The sequence below is a fragment of the Suricata suricatta genome, chromosome 5, assembly GCF_006229205.1.
Source record: "Suricata suricatta isolate VVHF042 chromosome 5, meerkat_22Aug2017_6uvM2_HiC, whole genome shotgun sequence".
Classification (NCBI taxonomy): domain Eukaryota; kingdom Metazoa; phylum Chordata; class Mammalia; order Carnivora; family Herpestidae; genus Suricata; species Suricata suricatta.
In genome coordinates, this window is record NC_043704.1 from 45365886 (window position 1) to 45381964 (window position 16079).

Here is a 16079-nt window from a genome sequence, read left to right on the forward strand (position 1 = left end):
ACGATTATCCCGAGAGAACAGAATACACCTTTACCAAATTTCTGACATTAAAAAAAAATGTTCTTTAGGAATGAAACTAGAAGACAGTTGTCTAAATTTCTGAGATTCTGACTCATAAACATTTTCTCATTTTGATTTAATGCTTTCTACCAACTCCAGCTATAAGAAGGTCTATAAGGAAGCATGTGATGGTTATTGCTGATTATAGAATATTCTCTAAGATTCCTATCATTCAAACCAATCAATCCACATGAGAGTATTTTATTCTTATCTGGGGTTAATTCTCATCTATCTATCTATCTATCTATCTATCTATCTGTATAAAACTTGTATGGAGTATTTTCACATGTTATAAAGATATTCTCAAACATGGCCTTTGTGATAAGAACTTGGCCCACTGGTGATAGGTATTTTAGTTGGTTTTGGTGGTCATCCAGCAAAATTCTAAAACTAAGATTCTGCTTTCCCTTTTCAAAGGTGCCAGTGGTACATCAAAGCTAAAATGAAGTCAGAAGAAAAGAGAAGAAACCACTTACAGCAGAACGGGCATTGTAAGTAGTGCTATGAACCTTCCGTTATTTTACATTGCTCCAGCTCTCAGGAGTTCATTCTAAACTTGTATCCAATGATTGAGAAAACCTGAAAAAATGTACTTCCAGCCTTTTAGCATTAAGACTTTTTATCTGGTTTCCAGGTTGGTTGGTGGAAATTGCACCTGCTTCTCATTAAATGATAGTACTTTTTTCCTAATTGTGCTTGCTGGAAAACATGAAGACTGAATATGCTAAAAATACAAGATGACTGCTTGTATCTAGTTATTTACCACTCACAATGGCTCCTGAACGTGAGTTAGTGTAATTTAGTGGAGCATTAGCCATAGAAATATTAAGGAACTTTTATTCCTTCCTGTAGGGACTGTCATTTAAGCATATAACAAATCAATTTACAATTCATTAACACTAAAAAGGAAAATCAGCTCTTTAACTTTTAGAATATGTATGAAATCCTTGAGCTGACTACAAGGTTATATTCATTTGTAGAATCTCTTCCCAAGCAAACTATAATTACCACTATAGTTGGTTTGATAATTGCCACCCTTTCCTCCCCAGCACCCACCTCCACCTCCACCTCCAAATGGCAAACTACTTTGTCAAGACAGTTTTCCCTGTCGTGAGATGCTGAATTAACAAGAAAGGGGTGTTCTCTGATTAACCGCAGTGTAGAAATAATATGTGAGGCAAGTTGTTTAACTCTTTAAACTCATTTTTACTTCAGATTGAGCAAAAGAATAAGGGACTTTTCAATCAATATCACTTTCCAAAGGAGACAGAAAGGATTTAAGTGAGGAAATTATAAACTAGACAGATGGTTTAGGGCTATTACTAAGGCTCACAGGGTTTCTCAGTGGTCTGAGGACTATCTGCATTAGGTGTTGCATCTCCACTCACCAAAGTTCTGACTCAGAAGGTCCATGGTGGGGCCAAGACATATGCATTTTTAGCAAGGTCTCTCTGGTTGCTCTCTTTTTCTTTTTTACAATACATTTGAGGCCCACTGCACTGGCAGAGAAGGGAAAGCTAAGACACCCACGGCCAGCCCTGGGATGAGCTGGAAATGCTGTGAACAGATGCAGAAACCAGGATCCAAACACCTGTATAGATGACATATGCTGAGCAAACTTAAGACTCACTGCAGGGCATTTAGTCCTGAAATGCAGAGGAGAAAAGATGCTCCTGAGGTATTTATTATTTGTTTTCCAACTATCAGTTTAGCATAAACTAAACCAAATGGGCCCAGCAAGAAGCAATTAAAATAACCTAATGCAACCAAGCAAGTAAAAGAAAGATAACAAACCGAGTTTTAAGAAACCATAGGTAAGTTAAGTAACCAGATGATCGACGTATATTGTGTTTACAAGGGAAAAAAAGGTGATATTAACACCACATATCTAATTAGATACCACTAATCATCTAATAGTAGTCACTGCATTTGAGTTTAGAATATGCATTCTGAAACCATAACTTCCATTAAGTTACAAAAATGTCTGCAATATGAAGCAGAGGTAAAGATTATCTGTTTCTTTTCTTCCGATCTAAACTTTGGAAGTCAAGAAGAGCATAGTATTTCAGAATCATTGTCAGACCTAAGTATACCTTGAATGCATTGCTGGTGATATCTGGGGAAGGACTGATATTCTCAGGGATGCTCATCTGGTAGCAGAAGACAGTAGACAAAAAGTAATGACAGGAGGCACAGACGTAGAACTCATGAAGCCAATTCTGCTAACAATGGACATTTCAGCACCTCCTCTAAATTCACTTTATTGCCTTTTATTTGTTTGCTTTTGAGATCTTCTTGCCAGAGCATGTTTCTAAGGAAACATAGCCAACACATAACTTGGGGTATTATATGGCTTTCAAAATCTAAAGCAACAAAACCAAGTATCATCCATCCACTATGCCACGAATTTGCATTACTCTTTTAATCCCTACCAATTCATATTACTAAAGGTTTTCTGTGTGATTATTACCTGTAAAACCATACGGAAGCTATTTGGAAAGATACAAAGATGTATAAGAGATAATCTCCTGTCCTCCAGGAGCCAGAAATCTTTTGGAAAACAGAAAGCTACCAGCAAAACAGGAATAGCCACACGCAGTCTGATTTCTTCAGATACTAAAAGAAGTTGCAAATGAAAAAGTAACCACACATCCAAGTTTTCTAGACATCCCTAGTCATCATCCTTGTGCAAGGGGTCCAAGAGGGACACTAACTGACTTGCTTGTTTTAACAGAAAAGGTTTTGGGAAAAAGGCTTATGCCTTCTTCCCCTGTGTTCTGAGCTAGATCAAGTACAAAATGTATGGGTTATTAGTGAATTAGTGAGCCTGATTAAACATTTTACAGATATATAATAAATAAATGTGTTTTCTGCAACCTGTCAGCTCACTTTCTATTAAACCACTAGGTCATTTTTACACTAACAAGTAAATACATTTTTTTGGTTTTATTTTTTTTTATTTTTTTAAAATAGTTTATTGTCAAATTTTGATTATAAGTATTCAAATCTTTATTGGGGGGTGAGGAGGAGTGGGACAGAAACAAAAGAGAGTTGAATTTAAGTAACTAACAAGAATGCTACTTTAGTATGTCATCCTTGTTTTAAACATATAGATGATGTGTAATTACTAAAATACTTCTAAACTAAATCAATTTTTTTTTGTGTTGCAGTACGCTTCCCAGGAATTAAAACTTACATAGATCCAGATACATATGAAGACCCATCCCTAGCAGTTCATGAATTTGCAAAGGAGATTGATCCCTCAAGAATTCGCATTGAGAGAGTCATTGGGGCAGGTAAACAAAAAATCTGTACTTTTGAAGATTTGATTCCTTGATGGTTTTGTAATTAGTTTACAACATAATATTTTAAATCTTAGCAGTTTTAGTCATTGAAAAATTTTAAGAAAGAAGAAAAATTATCTTCTATATGCTGTTTTTTAAGTCTATAAGCATCTAAATTCCTTTTCTAAGCAATGAGAGAATTCACAAATGTATTTTTAACTCCTGTAGTCTTCTTTCAGTATGGAGATAACTTATAATGAAACTAGACTCATACAGGAATTCATTTTGAAGATGTAACTTCAGGAGCTTTTCATAAGTTGTTATAGATCTACTCAGGCCCCAGGGCACCTAGGTGGCTCAGTTGGTTGAACATTTGACTCTTGATTTCGGCTCAGATAGTGATCAAAGGGTTGTGGGATTGAGCCCTGGTCAGGCTCCATGCTGAGCATGGAATCTGCCTAAGATTCTTTCTCTCTCTATCCCCCTCCCCAGCTCATGCATTCTCTCTTTAAAAAAATTAAATTAAAAAATTAAACAAAATAAATCATTTACTCAGGCCCAACATCAAGATATATACTATTAATTAGTATTCATATTGATGACCTTGAGGCTCTGCAAGATCCAGAAGTGTTCTGAAAATCATTGAGGATAAAATTAGCTTCAGTATAGTTTTATGTCTTTTTAATGCTAATTAGTGATTTTCCCTATGTAGAATGTTCAAACAGAACACTATTTTATTCAGCTATTCCAGATAAATACAAAAGTATTGTGAATTAGTTCCCAAGACTTTATTCTGTACATTACTTAGAACAGAAGCTAAACTGCTGTAACAAAGAGACTCCAGCATAATTTACTCCTCTTTCAAGTCCTTGACCTAAGGTGAATAGTCCATGTTAGCAAAGAAACAGTCAGTCCTTCAGGAGGTCTTGAAAGGACCCAAGTTCTTTGTACTGTTTGCTCTGCCTTTCCTTAGCTTGTCATCTTCCTCTGAATGGTCAAAGCTGGGACACCAACACATTTGCCTTCCAGCCTGTTGAGAAGGAGAAGGAAAGAGTTCAGTCTGGGTTTTTGTTTTTGTTTTTGTTTTTTGCTTTGTTTGTAAGGCAATAACACAGAACTTGCAAACATTTCTATTCACATCTCAATGGTCCAGTTTAATTACCTGTGCACAAAGAGAGAGTTTGAAAATATATTCTCTGACTGGGCAGCCATGCATAGAGTTAAGAAAGGGAAGGAGAAAGTGTAAGTATGAGAAGGGAGACTGGATCCTGAACAGGGTATTGCTCTCCTCTGGATGCTGGGTATCTGTTAATGCTGTTGAGAGAGCAGTACATACAAAGGACGACCATTCCAGCCAGGTATCATGTCTTTGCAGAAGCCAAAGAAAGCAGCTGATCATCCTTTGTCTCTTACCAAAGCCCTTCTTCACCAGAGGACCAGCTGCATAATCTGCAGAGACCAGTGCAGAATGAAAATGTAGAGTCTTTTGCTAAAAAGTTAAGAACTCCAAGACAGTGACATCAGAGCATTAAACAAATGACATAGTCCTTCTAAACTCAAGACTCTGTATGACTAGTCCCATTAAACAGACTCTGTTTCCCAGGCACACAGTAATCTAACACTATACAGGAATTCCAGAGACATTCGGAGAGAGTCCTTCATTATGTCACTTTACTCCCTGTATGCAATGGGTCATCTCATCTCCTACAAGGCTGTTTCTCCCTTTGAAAGCTGACACAAGGGGCCTAAGCACTTAATCCTAATGCTTACAGCTGAAGAAGCTGTCTTATCAGAAAGATTAAGAACCTGGAATGAAACCAGATTCCCTATTCTCTTCTGCTGAACATAAAGCACATCAATGGGCATTAAAGGCATAATTGAAAGAGTGATCGCATTATATTAATTTAGTTTGGGGATTCATTTACTTAACAGCAGAGGAATAGAGAAGAGAAGAAGCTAAATAATTCCATTGCACCCAACCATTGGCTTTCTTCCTCAAGTCCCCAAGAAAAAGTGGTATTTTTTTAATACTGCCGTGCTCAGTCCTCACGTAGGTATAGTAGAAGCATTTTCCATTGTAGCCCATTGTACATAAATTAAATGGCAGCATCTGAAATCATGTTGATAAATAAAATCAAGTATTTTAAATGTTAACAAATTTTTTTTTAGTTTTTTAGATTTTCTTCAACCAAAATATAAATTTCATCCTAAAAAAACAGAAGTATGACACATTGCTAAAGCAGTGACTGTTAAAGAGACTACTTGAATATCATATTCCCCCTATTCTGTCCAACTCTAATATGTTGTGTTGGGATTCCTCTCATCTGGCAAAGAAAATGTCTAAACCAGGTAGTCAATCCTATACATCAGTGTCTCCTTTTTATATTTATTCACATTTGATTGCTTCAACTTTCAAACAATATGCTTGGTGTCTTTTTATTGTTTATTTTTTTTAAAAAAGTTATAAAAATAAAAATGCTTTCTGAGACAAAGTTGTTGTAACATAACTTTCCCCTGTGCATTCCTGGCCAGTGCTACTTTGTTAATTAACCCTATTACATCATGTTCCTAAAACTCTTTATGGATGTGGAAAAAATTAGTAAGTATGTGAACATTTCCCTCAGCAGTAGTGTGAAAAAAGCATTGTTTGGTCAAACTACAGAAGAATTAATAGAATTATGTAACATCTCTGACATAATTACATAACTGATTACTTGCCCAACACTTTACTGTAAGTCCTTTCCTTAGGTTATCTCATATACTTTATTTTTTCCCACCTATTTGATTGTTTCTTAGACTCCTATTTTCTCATCATCTGTGTGCATTAGATATTTCCCTTGGAAGTGTAAATTAAATGACTTGAGTGGACAGGTGTGTTGGAGTAGTGGCGTTAGGAGAGGAAAGACAAGGACTTAATAGTCAGGGGAAGGGTATTTAGGTCTGATTGAAGCAATGAGAGAGCCATAGAGGAGACACCTAAATTCACCACCCATTGCTGAAGAAAAATCAAGAAGACACTTTTTTTTGGTGAAGAAAGTTAAAAACGCTGTCCTGAGCACTGTCCAGGACAGTGAAATGTTCCAGCTCTAGGCAGAGAAGGGCCTGCAGACTAAGGCTATATGCAGGCAGCAGGTGTATTTACTAGGCCTCTGAATTCCTGGGTTCCTTTAGATGGATTAGATTGTAGATGAAAGAGAAAATAAAAGCTGAGGGTTGATAAAGCCTATGCTACCTATGAGGTCATGCTTTCGATTCAGACCTGGCATGGATAAGGGTGAGTGATCCAGCTTGAACAGTTCCCAAATTTGACTCAGATTTGGAAGTTAAGTTGAAACAGGGCCGTGGAGTCAAACAAATTAGAGTTGAGTAGTCATTCTGCAGTTTAACAGTTGCATGATTTGGACTGAATTCTGAGCTTCAATTTCCTCATCTGCAAAATGGGCCTACCTACCTACCTACCTTCTGAGGTTGTTGTCAGGCTTAAGTGAGATATATATGTATAAAAACACCTGGCATTCAGCACAAGGAATGCATCAGACCATCTTGAGCTGTCTCCTTTACTGTGTTTTATTGTTGAAGCCTTAGCATAAATAGCTATTTCCCTTGTGAAATTGAATGTTAACCTTTGGTAATGATAATGCTTACCCTAGGTTTTTTTTTTTTTTTAAGCCACTTCCCTTTGGAGATTCTTTAATTCTGATAATGATGATGATTAACACATATTTTTTATTCAGCACCTACTCAAGTTCTGACCCTGTGTTAAGTGCTTTTCATATATTTTCTTGTAAAATTGTCATAATAACCCCATGAGGCAGGTATTACTATTCTCATTTATAGATGAAGAATGAGGTTAAGAAACATTAAGTGACTTGCTCAAGATTATAAGATTAGGTCATAGAAGATCTGGGGTTTATACTGACCTCTGACTGACTTCCAAGCTGCCGTTCTTAACCACTATGTTATATTGTATCTATGCTATTAGTGTACTTTATTCTTCCTCAAACCGAAACACTATGTCCATAAAAGGTATCAAAATGTGCTTTAAAAAGGAACCATTCCCAATTTTTAAAATCTTTAAGGATATTTAATACCTCATTGAAATAAAAATTTTAATTGAAAGACAATCAGGAAATCATTTCCATGAAAGGATATTAAATTTCTTTTTTTGTATGAATATTTAGAGAATAAATGTATTTTGTGGGGAAAAGAAACTACATATAAACCAAAGTCTGAAAAAAAACAATTATAGAGATACACGCAGTCTAGAAATAATCAGTCATTAAGATTTTATTATTAATATTTTATCATTAATGAAAATGTTTGAGAATTTATAGATAGGAAAAATTATTTGTGTGTTCTTTTAAGATTGCAAATACTACATTATTTTTGTATAAGAGCTCAAAAATGATACTCGCCTGTTATCATATAACAAAATATGAGAATAATGGATAAATATGAGAAATTTGAGAATATAAAAACTCAAAAACAATCCAGAACTTAGATTAAATTATTTCTGAGGCCAAAGTAATACTTCAAATAAATAAAGGAGCAAATCATTAAGCATTTTTCATGGGGTTGGGGAGGGACTTTTATGTGCAAGGCTGTTATTTGCTGCTGGCCAGTGAGTCTTAGAATTATTTTCCTTATGTTTTGCTCTAAAGAGCAAATGTTATTTGGGGGTGCTCGGGTTACTCAGTAGGCTAAGTGTCAGACTTCAGCTCAGGTCATGATCTCATAGTTCGTGGGTTTGAGCCCCATGTCTGGCTCTGGGCTGACACCTCAGAGCCTGGAGCCTGCTTTGGATTCTGTGTCTCCCTTTCTTTCTACTCCTTCTCCACTCATTCTCTCTCTCTCTCTCTCTCTCTCTCTCTCTCTCTCTCTCAAATAAATAAACCAAAAATATATATTTTTTAAAAGAACAAATGTTTTTCTAATGCCAGCATAATTAAATGCCATTTATTGCTTGGATTTACTTTTTTAAAATTTGCCTCCTCTTTCTTAAATGAAAGTATGTCTTTCTAGAATATTAAAAGCCCTAATTTAACTAATGATAAAATTATTCAGAATAAGTAATGCATCATTGAGCAGTTGGCTTATCAATGTAATTCAAATGAGCTATCTCAGGGAAAACTTAGAAAATCTCATATTGGTGCAATAAATAGCATCTTTACTGTTTAAAATAAAAAAATAATGCTTTCCAGGTTTCTAATTGGGAGACACAATGTAGAGTCATTAAATATTTCTTGGGGGCCTGGGTGGCTCAGTCAGTTGAGCATCTGGCTTTGGCTCAGGTCATGATCTCACGGTTCCTGGGTTTGAGCCCCGCGTCAGGCTCTCTGCTGACAGCTCAGAGCCTGGAGCCTGTCTTCAGATTCTGTCTCCCTCTCTCTCCGACCTTCCCTTGCACATGCTATCTTTCTCTCCCTCTCTCTCAAAAATAAATAAAACATTAAAAATTTAAATATATATATTTCTTAAATTAGTTGTTAAAAATGAACCCTAAAATAACTACATTAAAATTTTATGAAATAAAATGAGAAATTATATTACACTTAACCTGTAACATTTCTTAACATGTTCACTCAGAAATATTTGTTAGATGGCTAATATCTACTTATAAAAGGCACTGAGCCAATTTTTTTTTCATATTAAGTCACTATGCTCATCAAAAACATATGGAATTAACCTGTCTTCCACAACTTTTTCTCTGGGATTTTCAACTTTGTAACTATCTAAATATTATGTGACAAATCCTTAGAAAACCTATGCAATATCTAGGCTAAATATGCACACACACACACACACACACACACGCGCGCGTATAAATATATATACATATATACACAGTTTATACACGTACATACTTAAAGTTCCTTACCTTTCACTGTAAATTTTATTTTTTAAATGAGTTTTCTAGGACACTTTTTTTATATATCACTATTCTATTTAATAGTGGCAGCTTATCTTTGTTCATCAATACAGGCCTGAATTTCCATGAAAATGCACATTTCCATTTAAATGAAGTGAGCAACTCTGTTGCATAGGAGACTATCAAGATCATCTATCTTCTTTGACTTTTTGCATCATAAAATGAAATACTGTGGCCAGAGGACTGTAAAACAGAAATTCCCAAGCTAAAAGAACTAAGTCAGATTAGGATAGAATCATATTTTACACATATCTTGAGAGATAATGAGAAAACTAGTAAACTGAATTTTAATCATGGGCTGGAAAAGGTCATTGAAAGGCTCTCCCTTTTTCAGGGCAATACTGAACCTAAACCATTAGAAGAAAACCTTGCCTTCAGAGTATCTATAATTTTGAAATGTTATTCCATTGAAAAAATCATTCTTGTGTCTCTAAGCCCGTAAGGCATCCTCTTATATTTGACCTTCCTTCTTTCCCTACTCTCAGTGGAAATGCATAATATCTCTAGCCATTCATATACTATTGCCTTCTCTTCTCTTGACTTGGTGTCACCATTTTTTTTTTCTATTCCTAGAATAGTCTAGGAGGTTTTAACTGTTGGTTTCTCAGCAATCATCTGCAGGTAAAAGAAAGTCAAAAGGACAACAAAAAGGATATAAAAAGTGAATGACAGACCAGTGATTTATTCAGCCTAATATTTGGCTCTGTTATTGCCATCTCCTTTGAGGTCATGGTTGTACTTGCTAATGTGCAGAGCAAAATGCTCACATTCTGTGCCACTGCTAATTCTCCTGCCAGCCTCCAATTAGCCTTTCTAGCATCTATTATTTTTTTAGTTGAATTAAAGGAACACTCTTATCCTCTATATTATTTGTTCCTCTTCCACAGCTATATTGTATTTTGTTTGCAACATGAGAAGAGGAATGTAGGCAGTATTCCAGATTCAGTCTCACAATTCATTTTTTTACAGGAAGAAACATGTGTTTATGGCTTATTTTCTCCATGATGGATGACATGATCTTCTCAAATGTAAATTTTGTTCTTGTCCGTCAATTTAAAGGATTTATGGTAGGGGTCAGATTAATTTTCTTTTCTATTTTTGGAACCTCCTTTGCCCAACCAATTAGATTGAAAATAAGATCAACAACAGACTCTGGCAAGACTTTTGTGTCTTTTACTCAAGAATTTCATAGCATTCTAAATCAAATGATGTAATGAAGGATAGGCTTTATCCATTCTCCCTGGACATTATAGTATGAATAAAAAGGACAGACTGGAACCAGCCAGACTTGAATCACAGTATTACTGTTAATTCACTCTATAACCTTCAGCAATTTAGTGATCTCTCAGAAATTTGGTTTGCTCACCTATAAAATGGATTAATAATAATAATAATAGCAGCTATTGTATAGGATTAGTATAAATTTTAGAGATAATACATACTGAGGTTCTGTTATACAGTAGACAATCGGTGAAAGGGCAGAAACAAGACTATCAGATTCAAAATAGTTTTTATATTCAGTTGAAATGGCAAAGAAGAATGGCACTCTACATGCTACTGTCAAAATACTTTTGATATAAATATCTTTCTATACAGAATTTGATCATCAGTGCCATAATAACTGGAATGATATGTATGATTCTCAGAATTAGTTGAAAATTAGTAATTAAAAATGATGTTTAAGTTTTATCAGCACAGTAAGAGCTATGTGCATATTGAACAAATTATTTCCTCTTTTTCTTTCTTTAAACTTTTTTTTTCTTATTTTAGAGGGAAAGCATTAACTGGAGAGAGGGACAGAGTGAGAGAGAGAGAGAAAGAGAGAGAGAGAGAGAGAATCTTAAGCAGTGTCCATGCTCAGCATGGAGCCTAACGTGGGACTCAATCCCACAACCCTAGGATCATGACCTGAGCCAAAAACAAAAGTCAAATGTTCAACTGACTGAGTGTGCCCCTGCTTTTTTTTTGTTTCTTTTTTTTTTTATTAATTTTGTTTTTAATTTACATCTAAGTTAGTTAACATATAGTGCAACAATGATTTCAGGAGTAGACTCCTTGAAGCTCCTTACCCATTTAGCCCATCCATCCCCCCTCCCATAACCCATCCAGTAACCCTCTGTTCTCCACATTTAAGAGTCTCTTATGTTTTGTACCCCACCCTGTTTTTATATTATTTTTGCTTCCCTTTCCTTATGTTCATCTGTTTTGTATCCTAAATTTCTCATATTAGCAAAGTCATATGCCATTTGTCTTTCTCTGACTAATTTCACTTAGCATAATACCCTGTAGTTCCATCCACATAGTTGCAAATGGCTGATTTCATTCTTTTTGATTGCTGAGTAATATTCCATTGTATTCATATACCACATCTTCCTTATCCTTTCATCCATCTATGGACATTTTGGTGTCTATACTTTGGCCATTGTTGGTAGTGCTACTATAAATATTGAGGTACATATGCCCCTTCAAAACAGCACACCTGTATCCCTTGGATAGATACTTAGTAGTGCAGTTGCTGGGTCATAGGACAGTTCTATTTTTATTTTTTGAGGAACCTTCTTATCATTTTCCAGAGTGGCTTCACCAGTTTGCGTTCCTGCTGGCAGTACAAAAGAGATCTTCTTTCTCTGCATCCTCGCCAACATCTGTTGTTGCCTGAATTGTTAATGTTAGCCATTCTGACAGGTGTGAGATGGTATCTCATTGTGGTTTTGATTTGTATTTCCCCGATGATGAGTGATGTTGAGCATTTTTTCATTTGTTGGTTGGCCATCTGGATGTCTTCTTTATCTGATATGTCATTTGTAAATATCTTCTCCCATTCCATCAGTTGTCTTTTAGTTTTGCTGATTGTTTCCTTCACTGTAAAAGCTTTTTATTTTGATGAGATGCCAATAGGTCATTTTTGCTATTGTTTCCCTTGCATCCAAGATGTGTTGAGTAAGAAGTTGCTACAGCTGAGGTCAAAGAGGTTTTTGCTTGCTTTCTCCTCTAGTATTTTGATGGATTCCTGTCTTGCATTTGGTTCTTTCATTCATTTTGAGTTTATTTTTGTGTATGGTATAAGAAAGTGGTTCAAGTTCATTTTTCTGCATGTCACTGTCCAGTCTTCCCAGGACCAATTGCTGAAGAGACTGTAGTTATTCCACTGGCTATTCTTTCCTACTTTGTCAAAGATTAATTAGTCATACATTTGAGGGTCCATTTTGGGTTCTCCTATTCTGTTCTATTGATCTGAGTGTCTGTTTTTGTGCCAATACCGTACTATCTTGATGATGATAGCTTTGTAATACAGCCTGCAGTCCGAGATTGTGATGTCTCCAGCTTTGGTTTTCTCTTTCAAGATTGCTTTGGCTATTTAGAGTCTTTTCTGGTTCCACACAAATTTTAGGGTTGTTTGTTCTAACTCTATGATTCTTGATGCAGTTGTAAATGGGATCGATTCCTTGATTTCTCTTTCTGTTGCTTCATTATTGGTAGATAGGAATGCAACTGATTTTTGTGCATTGGTTTTATATCCTGTGCATTGCTGTATTCATGGATCAGTTTTAGCAGTTTTTTTGATAGAATCTTTTGGGTTTTCCACATAGAGTATCATGTCATCTGTAAGAGTGAAAGTTTGACCTCCTCCTTGCCAACTTGGATGTCTTTTATTCCTTTGTGTGTCTGATTGCTGAGGCTAAGACTTTCAATACTATGTTGAATAACAGTGGCCAGAATGGGCACTTTGTCATGTTCCTAACCTTAGGGGAAAAGCTCTCAAAAAAGATATTTGCCCATTGAGGATGGTATTAGTGGTGGGTCTTTCCTATATGATTTTTCTGATCTTGAGGTATGATCCTCCTATCCCTACTTTCTTGAGGGTTTTAATCAAAAAAAAGATGCTGTATTTTGTCAAATGTTTTCTCTGCATTTTGAAGGACCATGTGGTTCTTGTCCTTTCTTTTATTGATGTGATGTTATCACATTGATTGTTTTTGTGAATATTGAACCAGCCCTGCATCAAGGTATAAATCCCACTTGGTCGTGGTAAATAATTTTTTTAATGTATTGTCAGATCCACTTGGCTACTATCTTATTGAGGATTTTTTGCATCCATGTTCATCAGGGAAATTGGTCTGTATTTCTCCTTTTTAGTGGGTTGGTCTGGTTTTGGAATCAAGGTGATACTGGCTTCATCGAAAGAGTTTGGAAGTTTCCTTCCATTTCTATTTTTTTGGAACAGCTTCAAGAGAATAGCTGTTAACTCTTCTTTAAATAGAAAAGTTGGAAATCTGTTTAGCCCTGGACTCTTTTTTTGGGGAGATTTTTAATTACTGATTCTATTTCTTTCTGAGTCTATTCAAATTTTCTATTTCTTCCTGTTTTAGTTTTGGTTGTTAGGAATTCATCCATTTCTTCCACAGTGCCCATTTTATTGGCATATAATTTCTCATAATATTCTCCTATTATTGTTTGTATTTCTGCTGTAGATCTCTCCTCTTTGATCTCTACTCTTTTATTCTTGATTTTATTTATGTGACTCCTTTCCTTTTTCTTTTTGATCAGACTAGCTAGGGGTTTATAAATTTTGTTAATTCTTTCAATGAAGCAGCTTCTGGTTTCATTGATCTATTCTGTTGTTGTTGTTGTTATTTTGTGTTTTTTTGTTCTTTTAGTTTTTTCCTTGTTTAAGATGGCCTAGATTGCTATATACTTCCCTCTTATGATCACCTTTGCTGCATCCTAGAAGTTTTGGGCTATGGTGTTATTATTTTCATTGGCTCCAATGCACTTTATAATTTCTTCTTGAACTTCTTGGTTAGCCCATTCATTCTTTGGTAGAATGGTCTTTGGTCTCCAAATATTTGTTATCTTTCCACATTTTTTCTTGTGGTCGATTTTGAGTTTCATAGTGTGTGGTCTGAAAATATGCACAGTATGATCTCTATCTTTTTATACTTGTTGAGAGCTGATTTGTGCCCCAGTATGTGATCTATTCTGTAGAATTCTCTATGTGTACTTGAGAAGAATGCGTTTTCTGCTGCTTTAGGATGAAATGTTCTAAATGTATCTGTTAAATCCTTCCGGTCCAATGTGTCATTCTAAGCCATTGTTTCCATGTTGATTTTGTTTAGATGATCTATCCATTGCTGTAAATGGGTGTTGAAATCCCCTACTATTATGATATTATTGTCAATGAGTCTCTATATGTTTGTGATTAATTGATTTATGTATTTGGGTGCTTTCCACATTTGAAGCATAAATGTTTACAGTTGTTATGTTCTCTTGGTGGATAGACCCCTTAATTGTGATATAATGCCCTTCTTCATCTCTTGTTACAATCTTTATTTTAAAGTCTAGATTGTCTGCTATAAGTATGGCTACTTGGCTTTCTTTTGACAAAGAAAAGTGCTGGCCTTTTGGTCACAAACTCCTTTGATTTTTGTTTGTCTGGGAAACTTTTGATCTCTCCTCCTATTTTGAATGTCAGGCTTTCTGGATAAAGAATTCTTGGCTGCATATTTTTCTGATTCAACACATTGAATATATCCTCTCACTCCTTTCTGGTCTACCAAGTTTCTGTGGATAGGTCTACTGCAAACCTGATCTGTTTCCCAAGTAGGTTAAGGACTTTTTTTTTTTCCGTGCTGCTTACATGATTCTTCCCTTGCCTGCATATTTTGTGAACTTGACTATAGTATGCCTTGTTTATGATCGCTTTTTGTTGAATCTCATGGGAGTCCTCTGTGCTTCCTGGATTTTGATGTCTGTGTCTCTTCCCAGGTTAGGAAAGTTTTCCACTATGGTTTGCTTACATAATCCTAACCCTTTTTCTTGCTCTTCATCTTCTGGGATTCCTATGATTCTGATGTTGTTCCTCTTTATGAGTCATTGATTTCTCTAATTCTTAAATCGTGACCTTTTGCCTTAGACTCCATCTTTTTTCTGCTTCATTATTCCCCCATAAGTTTGTCCTCTATATCGCTGAATCACTGCTCTGCTTCATCCATCTTTGCCACTGTGGCATCCATTTGAGATTGCAGCTCAGTTATAACATTGTTATTTCATCTTGACTAGCTTTAACTTCTTTTATCTCCATACAAAGGGGTTCTAATCTGTTTTCAACCCCAGCTAGTGCTCTTATTATTGTGATTCTAAATACTGGTTCAGACGTCTTTCTTGTATCTGTGTTGATTAAGTCCATGACTATCATTTCTTCTTGTTCTTTCTTTTGGAGTGAATTCCTTTGCTTTGTCATTTTGAAGGAAGAAAAGGAATTGATAAAGTAAAAAATTAAAATTAAAAAATTAAAAATAACAGACACAACAAAAATCAAATAGGATTGATTGATACTAGATCCTATATATGTTTTGGTCTGATTGTTGAAAGGAGCTTGATAGGTTAGAGAAAAAAGAGAAAGATAAGAAAAGCAAAAAAAAGGAAAACACTTGAAAATTTGAAAAAATAAATATACTAAAATAGAATAAAATAAAGTGATGGAAGGAAAATAGAATTTAAAATTTTTACAAAAAAGTAAAAAAAATAGTAGGAAAAATTAAAGAAAAATATCTTAATAAAAATGGAAAATAAAAATATTTTCTCTTTCTGTATTAAGATAAGAAAAGAAAAATTAAAATAATTGAATAGATGGATCAGTGAGCAGACTGAAAGATGGTTGAAATTACATGGTTACCCCTAGAAGTCAAACTATGAAGTACTTTATTTTTTTCCATAATATTTTATTGTCAAATTGTTTTCCACACAACACCCAGTGCTCTTCCCCTTAAGTGCCCTCCACCATCACCTCCACCTCTTTTCCCCCC

The 16079-nt window shown here is 35.2% G+C and overlaps 1 protein-coding gene across 2 annotated transcripts in view; it reads left to right on the plus strand.

The window, feature by feature from the left end:
- EPHA6 (EPH receptor A6) overlaps positions 1 to 16079 on the plus strand; it is an 852931-nt gene that overhangs the window by 624194 nt on the left and 212658 nt on the right. For both annotated transcript variants that reach the window (XM_029939169.1, XM_029939170.1), the window contains 2 exons: positions 478 to 551; positions 3231 to 3356. In XM_029939169.1, the coding sequence (XP_029795029.1) occupies positions 478 to 551; positions 3231 to 3356 (200 nt within the window). The remainder of the gene's footprint in view (positions 1 to 477; positions 552 to 3230; positions 3357 to 16079) is intronic.